The 9172-nt window shown below is 36.2% G+C and overlaps 1 protein-coding gene across 4 annotated transcripts in view; it reads left to right on the top strand.

Annotated features, from left to right (window-relative positions):
• The window catches only part of slc12a7a (solute carrier family 12 member 7a), a 20806-nt gene extending 15330 nt beyond the window's left edge, over positions 1-5476 (top strand). The window contains exons 19-26 of one of the 4 annotated variants that reach the window (XM_043261896.1): positions 88-257; positions 345-476; positions 685-792; positions 1004-1114; positions 2782-2951; positions 3051-3065; positions 4190-4323; positions 4504-5476. In XM_043261896.1, coding sequence (XP_043117831.1) covers positions 88-257; positions 345-476; positions 685-792; positions 1004-1114; positions 2782-2951; positions 3051-3065; positions 4190-4323; positions 4504-4595 — 932 coding nt within the window. In that variant the 3' untranslated portion in view covers positions 4596-5476. The remainder of the gene's footprint in view (positions 1-87; positions 258-344; positions 477-684; positions 793-1003; positions 1115-2781; positions 2952-3050; positions 3066-4189; positions 4324-4503) is intronic. The other 3 variants (XM_043261904.1, XM_043261914.1, XM_043261925.1) reach the window with 3 other exon arrangements.
• The last annotated feature ends 3696 nt before the right edge of the window (positions 5477-9172 follow it).

Genomic DNA, 9172 nt, shown 5'->3' with positions numbered 1-9172 from the left:
AGTTTGATTGAACTTTTGTAGGCTTTAGGTCTAAGTACCAAAAGTATCAAAAATGTTGCAATATAATTTAAATGTTTTGCCCCAAAGAAACTGTCAGAGAGACAACATCTGCCCATCAGGCCTTGCTAGTGGCAAAAAACATAGACACATTTCCCACAAACCAGGACCGGTTAGCTGAGGGCACCATTGATGTCTGGTGGATTGTCCATGACGGTGGTCTACTCATGCTTCTTCCATTCCTGCTCCGACAGCACAAGGTAACACAATGTCCAATACAGAAATCTGCTCTCTTTTTATTAAACAATAGTTATGAGATGCTTTTTTTTCTCCCTGAAATCATGTAGGTCTGGAGAAGGTGTAAGATGAGGATCTTCACAGTGGCTCAGATGGATGACAACAGCATCCAGATGAAGAAAGACCTACAGATGTTCTTGTACCATCTGCGTCTTGATGCGAAGGTGGAGGTTGTGGAAATGGTGAGATATAATTTTGATCCGCATTAGATTAAAACCAATTATAATGTTTTAATGGAAAAAATTTGAATATTATTAATCTAAATTAGTGATAAATCATTACAACATTTTAATGAGGAAATATTTATTATATTATATTATAATAAATGTGGTGAAAGTTTTGTGTGATCATGGAACTGTGTTTTTTTTTTTTATATCCATACATCTGTAGAATGCACGCGATATCTCTGCCTTCACCTATGAGAAGACCCTTGTGATGGAGCAACGCTCTCAGATGCTGAAGCAGATGCAGCTTTCTAAGACAGAGCGGGAGAGAGAGGTAATATTTCTCCAGCAATCTATTCTATTGTTTTTGCTCTTTAGTTATTATGAGTCAGCGTGGGGCATAAATCAACGTGTTTCAATGCAGACTCATGAGTTCAGATCCAGTTACAAGGCGTTACTTGCACTAGAGTTAGAGCTCTGTTTTTTACGTGAGGCCTTTCCTTCTTAACAATTTTGGACAATTATTTGTATTTGGCGACTGCCAGATTCAAAGCATCACAGATGAATCCCGGATTTCCATCAGGAGGACGACCTGTGGAGGGAAACCAACTAAAAGCCACAAGTTTCAAGCGCCAGCTATAATTCTGGACGTGGAGGTAGCTCAGGGGTTTACCTCTTACTGATCCTATCACGTGTTTGTTGTCTTGTCTAGCACCAGATAACCGTCCTGTCCACCTTTCCTGAACTGTTCCGTCCAAACCAGCTCTTTTCCACTAAGGCCAGTGCCTGAGCTGGAGCCGGAGACCTGTACTGTGAACTTGTGCCCACTGACATCACTGGTCCTCTTGTTGGTAACCAGGATTTTTGTGGGCAAAAGCGCAGCTCAGTTCCAGATTGGGCACAGTCTCTGACTCCAGCCCCCGTGGAAAAGCAGTTACCCTTCACACTGTGAGACATGACAGAGCCACAGCGTTCACCAATGGATGTTTTTTGCAACTGCTATGGATTTTACCTCATAAATTTGAAAATTTAGCAATAAGCACAACACGGCAGTGAAATGACTGTGGCCCTGAAGATGTCATAGTTTCGTTTATTTACAGCATGTCTGCATGTCATTACGGAGCATGAGAATGTCTGGAATAGTTTTGTGTGAAAGCACGCAACTGCACTAATTATACTTTGTTTTAAGATTGTTTATTTAATCAAACTACTCTACCATTCAAAAGTTTGGGGTTGATTAGATAAAAAAATATATAAATGTCATTTGTTCTTGTCATGCAAAGCTGAAATTTCAGCATCATTTGTCCAGTCTTCAGTGTCAAATGATCCTTCAGAAACCATTCTAATATGCTAGTGCTCAAGGAACCTGTCTTTAATAACAATGCTGAATATAATGTAGTAACGTGCGATTAGGATAGTCATCATTACAAAAAGATGCATGTTTAATGTTAGTTTCAGTGGCGCAGACATTAAAATGTATGACATTCGTATTTTGATGCGATCGAAGTAGATTTTACATTTTAATGTTGTAAAAGCATTTATGTTCAAAAAGTTCAAAAATAATCAAAAAGTTGAAAATAAAGTGTTGGGTAGATGTAGGGAAATTAACATTTACACTCATTAAGTTGCAATCTGTTTTATAATGTACTTCAATACTGAGGTGCAGATAATATAATATAATATAAGGTAACGTTCCAGTGACAGCTTTTGTATCTATTATTTCTGAGAATGTTTAATATAATGTAATGTAATTAATATAATATACATTTCTTATATTCTTAGAAATGTGATTCCGTTTTTTAATGGAAACTGAAAGTTGATTCCATTTTTCCAGAATTCTTAGATTAGTATATTCAAAACATATTAGGAACATTATAGATGTCTTTAAAAATGTCTGTTTTGTGCATCCTTTCTGAGTACATGTATTAATCTCTTAATATCAAACTGACACTAAACTTTTGAACAGTAGTGTATTTTTTGTTTTACTTATTGAGGAATTTTGCTTATTTACTCAGTAGTCAGTCTAGTTACTAATCCATCGTTTGTTTCTGTTTGTGGATATCGCAACATTCCCACAACCTTCATTCCCTGCTGAAAAGATCAGCATAACCGGTAATAATAGATTATCCAGTGAGTCAACCACCTTGACTAGACCAGCGTAAACCAGCCCGGACCTCCAAGGAAACTTCCTTGGCCCAAGCTGATCTTTTCAGCGGGTCTTTTAACAAAGTTTGTCTATCTAGGTCCTGCGAATCTCCAGCGGCATTTTCAGAGAATATTAACAGATACGGTGGTGTAAGCAGAGTGCGTCTTGCTCTTTCAGGCCCAGCTGATTCACGACAGGAACACTAAGTCACATGTCACTCTGACCGACAAGGTCACGCCAACTTCTGACCGGGTCCATATGACCTGGACTAAAGAGAAGCTGATCAGCGAGAGAAACCGCCAACGAGAGGCTCAAATCACTTTGCGGGACATCTTCAATATGAAACCGTAAGTTTTTGCAGTCCGTCTGCTTCTGTTTTACCATGTTTGAAAATAAAAAAAAAAGTTGGCTTTTTCGTGATGAGACATTTTGTTTTGTTCTTCCAGAGAGTGGGAGAATCTGTAAGTTTCTTTGACTCTTGTGCAAGCTGTGTGTGTGCTTAAGAGTCTGGTCTGTGTTACAGTAGTAGATATAAACAGGATGTGTTGCATGTGTGTCACACTAAACATGCGGCATGAATCGGTGTGTGTCTCTGTGTGTGGCCTGCTTGAGTCGGTGTGAGTCACAGTCACGGCATGTGTCGGCATGAAGCGTTGTGACATGGATGTTTCTGTTTGCATGTGTTTCAACACTAACTTTGTGCTTGCTTGAGATAACAACTGTACAGTCAGCTAGTATGATGGTATTATTTTTAATGCTGTGCTGCAGAAGATTATCCGCTAGTTGTATTCATCGATAGTGTAACATGTTTGTTTGTGTTTTGCTTTGTTTTTTTTACTGATGCTGTTGACATCTGTTTCTGGCTTTTAACCTTTGCTAAACATTTAACGTATGAATTAATTTAACATTTATTTTACATTTCAAACTGAAGTTAAAGCATTTTTAAGGCAATGCAATACAACGCTACTAACTACAAACATACACTAATATTGAAATATATGGAGATATAAGGTATTTTTTAAAGAAATTAATACCGTTATTCAGCCAGAAGCATAAACCCATCAAAACTAATAGTAAAACGTTTTACGTTATCTAAAAATCTATTTTAAAATGAATGCCGTGTTCAAATAAATGCAAAACCAAAACACTGTTTGGCAATTATTAAGGGAGAAAAAAACTGTTTTTAACATTAATAATATTTCATATAATATTTCAGCTTAAAATTCAGGAATCAAATATACTTTAAATATATAAATATTTAAAATGGCAATAATGTTTCTGAAAAGGCTATTATGGTTTATCTGTATTTTTGTTCAAATAAATGCAGAGGCTTCTTTCAAAACCATTTAAACTCCAAATGCATTCATCTATGTAAAATACATACTGGTAAGATATTTCACGATTTCTAACGGTGATGACACATTGCAGCATTTTAATATTTTAATTGATTTTCTACTTTACATTTATTTGCATGTTCAGTTGTGACTGATCTTTCATATACAATTTGAAACCGATATACTATTGTTCATGTTTCCCAAAGCTCTAACATCTCAAAGCTAAACGTGAATGACTGAATTTTTCACAGGGATCAGACTAACGTGAGAAGAATGCACACCGCAGTCAAACTGAATGAGGTTGTAGTCAACAAATCCCAGGGAGCGCAACTAGTGCTGCTGAATATGCCAGGACCACCCAAAAACAAGGGCGGAGACGAGAATTGTATCCTTTCATCAGCTGAATGCAGACAGTTGCACGGCTGCGATACGTAATGGCAAGAATCTTGATAACACGGTCTGTCATTTTCCTTCAGACTCAGAGCTTAATTCGTAGCGAGCTACAGTTTAAATGTCACCTTCGCGTCCAGCAGTTCTCCCCGCTTCTCCTTCACTCTGAGATCAGACATGGAGTTCCTGGAGGTCCTCACAGAAGGACTGGACAGGGTGCTGCTGGTCCGAGGCAGCGGCAGGGAGGTCATCACCATTTACTCGTAGCGGGCACCGAGGAGCGTGTGAGGAGAGGCGGTCCAAAGCTGCAGAGATACTGCACAGACGGACTCGGGTCAGGCAATAGCACTCCGGCTGCAGGCCAGCACAACAAAGAGGATTCTTCTCATTATCTTTTCATTCAGCGCGAACTCCGTCGCCAAACAGATTATAATACCAAATGTAAACGGGGTCCTTGGATGTGGTCCTTAATAATCATTTAAATAAAGACAGGCTTAGGTTTATCTCATAAGACTTGAAGAGAGTGACGTCACCTGTTGTATTGCTGAGTCATGTGACGACAAGGGACAGAGTTTAAGTAATTAAAGTGCTTGTAATTTATATCTGGTAAATGTATATATTTTTGTATCTCATCACATTCTTCCGCTGAGGTTTATGCACTGTGTGATGTTAGTCCGATTCGTAAGATGTTTGTTTTGATATCAGTATTGCTCACTTTGCAGTATCAGCCAAATCATATGGTTGAAGCATGTTAGTATTTTTGTTTATTTGTCTGTTTTAATACTATTTGCCCCTATTTTTTATATGTAGCATTGTTCATGATGAGAAATTTATGAGAAAGTGTTTTTTTTTTTGTTTTTTTTGTTTTTTTTGCAATGATGCAAAAGAACCAGTTTAGGTTCCCCAAGGAGCCTTTGAGTGAACAGTTCTTAAAACAATTGTAATGATCTAAAGAACCCCTTTTCAGTATAAACAACTGTGAAAAGGCTCCATGGACGTTAATGGGTCTTTATGGAAGCATGGATGATAATTAAGAACATTTATTTTTAATAGCGTAAGTGTCCATCGTGAAGTTAAATTCAGTGTTCCTCTTTTATATGATTACACTCCTAATTGGAAAGTGCATAAATAAAGTAAATGTATTGTGACTGAATTGTTTATTGCTGAATATTTTCTTAAAATTTTAGTAACACTTTATTTTATGGTGACACCTATTATTAGCATATAAGCAATATACAGACAATGCACTCCCTCCTCTCCAGTAGAGGGAGATGAACACAAACCATTAATTACTTCAGTTGTGTGTGTGTGTTTGTGTTTGTGTTTGTTTGTTTGTTTTTACCAATATTCAAAAACAGTATACAAACATTAACAAATAAAAATAATAGACATAAAATTACAATTAAAAAAGGTTGTTAAATACATCACAAACAAAAAAAAATTTGAGGTAAAGGTATATTTTTAAAGCTATTAGTTCTCAGACAGTTGGATCAATGAAAGGTGTTGAAAACAGTAGAGAGGTCTGGAGTTTGAATACTTTCATCTATGAATGTGAAATTTTCACTGCATCCTTTCAAAACAGGACACGTTCGTTAAACATTTTAATTCTAATGAAACCTAAAGCATCTTGCCAAAAATATATTTGTAAATGGATTGTTCTAAAAGAGATGAACGACAGTTTAAACACAATCACAAAATGAGCAAATAAAAAAAAACTTATATTTTTCTATTTTCTATTTATTTTCCGGTGGGTACTTTTTATTTACTCTGTACAACCCTGGACATTATATGATGTCTTGGATGTCTAGGGAATTTAGGGAATAACTATTCCTTTTATTTTGTAACACCCCAACTATAAACCTAATATGCCTCTGGTGTTTCACATGAGGCTCTATTTTGAGTTTATTCCCATGGCAAGTTTTCTTATCATGTGATTTGTAATGAGTTAAAGTTAAAGTTCTTGTCCCGCTGCACACCATATTTAAACACAGTGTATCCAGAGCTACTTTTTATCTCACCTGTCCTCACATAGGGGAAAAATGATTAGTATTTCTAGTAATAGGACTTTCATACTTAAAAAATTCAGCAAGAAAATACAAACAAAATGTAAAACAAATGTGTTGGGTATGGTGATTACTGCACAATGAAATAAAATGAAATTACGTGGTCAGTGGTTACAAATTGATACTGTGATTCTTAGGGTTTTTTTTTTTTTTTTTTTTTGTAAAGATAAAAAATATTAATTGAGGTTTCCGTATCCACTTTTCTGTCTTTTTCCATAGACCGCAGATGTGCTCTTAACACAATGGGTTCTTTTGTTCACAGCACTACAGGATACAAATGTTTTGTGATGGTTATGCCAATGCCTCCGTAGCTTTTCACTCTGGAAACTCAAAATGATTTAATGATCATGTCACATATATTTAGTAAAATTTGGCTCACATTCACGCAAGAAACAGTCGCTGTATTTGTGCTACTTCTAAATATTATAAATTAAATAATACGTGATTTGCTAATAAAAATATTAATTACAGGCCCAAGTGCTAAAACGTTATATATTTTATTCTTATAGATTTAAAGAGAAATAAAAAAAAAGAAAAAGAGAGAATGAAAGGAAGAAAGAAGAAAAAAAGAATCTTTGCTTACATTCCCTTTGCCTTTCTCCTCTTTTCTCTGTATTGTGTAGGTGTCAAGTCAATGTCACAGTGAGAGATCCTAAAGCTTTAACCGGGGTCAGCACACTAGCTCTTACTCTGAACATCATGACAATCTATCTCTTTCGTGCATGGGAAAAAACGTAGGTGGAATACAGTCCTAAAAGTAAAAGTCACAAACAGAGCTAAAGAGCATTTTATAGCCCAGTGCAAATAGATGACCTATGTCCTATAAAGAACTTTTATATGAAAAATGGTGGTGATTTTCAATTCATAAATGTAGCAACAATCATTTTAATCTGCAAAGAACCATATAAGGTTAATTAAGAGCACTGTGCAGTGAAAAAGTTTTTAATGTAAGCCTATTATTATTATTACTATTCACAAAGTGTTATTACTGCAAAGACATATATATATATATATATATATATATATATATATATATATATATATATATATATATATCATGTCATTGAGAAGCAAGAGCAGGAGTCAGAAAGGGCATTTCTCATGTAGGTTTCTATAAACATTTTAAAAGACCACTAGCAAAAAAATACTCTTTAAAAGGTCAGAAAGAGGGTGGAAAATATTCCTGTAAAACTAAATATTGAATGTTTTTTGGCACACATATGCTACTCACATTAAAAATGGACCTCAGGGAGAAAAATGAACATTCTTTGGTAACTGCTCTGATTCAATCAGTGAAATACATTCACCGGGATGACTTTCCATGTTAGTCTGTAAATCAAGACAGTATCCACAGTGGATAGGATACAAGGTCTTCTCTGTGATTATAGACTGCATTCTGGGCTTAACTACTGTAATAAATGGTGCATGCTGAAAAGAGTGAGGTCAGTATTTTGTGTAATTGACATCCTTACCAGCCCTAGCATTGCCTACGCAGCCTTCATGCAGCTAATACAATCACATCCCACGAAATGAAATTCCTCTCGGGTCACACTGTGTCAGTGCTTCCAGTCCTGTGAATGCAGAGTCTGTTCCCTCTTCTGAACTTATGATATTATTTTGGTTACTATAGCAATAAACTAAATGAAGGTAAACAACATGTCTTAATTTTCAGAGGCCGTGCTGAAAAAGTCAGCTGAGAAGTTCAGGTAAGTTTGGTGCTACAGATAGGTTTGGTTTAACAGTAAAGACTAGCTAGTTGACCATGTAGTCCTGTTTTTTAGTAGCCTGGTACAACATAGAGAAATAAGCACAATAGCATCCCAGTGTTTCTAAATGTTTCCTTCAAATTATATGTGCAGTTTAGGTTGCATGCCATCAGAGTGGGGTGCATGGAAATAAAAGAAAGGAAATTGCATAATGTTTCCATTAGAGTCCGTTAAAATATATACAATCGTTAAAAGACATTTCAATCATGACAACTCTCGGAACATTTTAGCATGGTGATGGATATGACAGCCTTAATGAATTTAGTCTTGGCTGAACAGATCTGGTACGCTGCTGCTGTTGGTTATTGCTGTAGTTGTAGATAATTGCTGCTGCTGCTGCTGTTGCAAGTAAGTACTTGCTACTGCCAATGCGTATGGCGATACAGTGCCATGAGTATTTAAGACGTACTGCTGCTGCACAAATAGCATATAAACAATCCGTAGCAGATCAACAAAGGTGGAGTTGGGGAAGGTGGAGGGTTCCAAAGAAAATCTGAATGCGCACTGCAGGAATTTTGAGTGAATGTTGCCCAGTTATATAAACGCAAGGCAGTAAGCTCATTGGCTGCACATATGCAGCATTAACCAATCAGCTCGGGCTAAGTCATTTACCTCTGAATATTATCGGTTATGTTAACAACCCATCAGTCTGCACCTCTATAGGTTCATGATCTGAAGTACATATTTAACCCACTTTACCATTTAAACGTTTAGGGTCAATAAGATTTTAGCAAAGCTGCATTTATTTGCAGATAATATTGTAAAAGATTACAATTTAAAATAACCTTTTTCCTTTAATAAATTTGCCAAAACAAGCCAGAGTCAGTCCATGGCAAACATAATCCAGAAGGGAGAGACCGAGCCAAAATTCAGGGGAGTCAGCAAAAATCCAAATGGTGTACAAACAGTGTCCAAGACGTCAGAAAAATTCCTGGAACCAGGCAGAGATCAGAAGAAGAGAGAATTTAACAAGGGACAAATGATAAATAAACTAGGAAACGGATTGGCTTACGTA

This window comes from Puntigrus tetrazona, chromosome 2 (genome assembly GCF_018831695.1).
Source record: "Puntigrus tetrazona isolate hp1 chromosome 2, ASM1883169v1, whole genome shotgun sequence".
Taxonomy (NCBI): Eukaryota; Metazoa; Chordata; class Actinopteri; order Cypriniformes; family Cyprinidae; genus Puntigrus; species Puntigrus tetrazona.
This window is presented reverse-complemented; position numbering and strand designations above follow the sequence as displayed.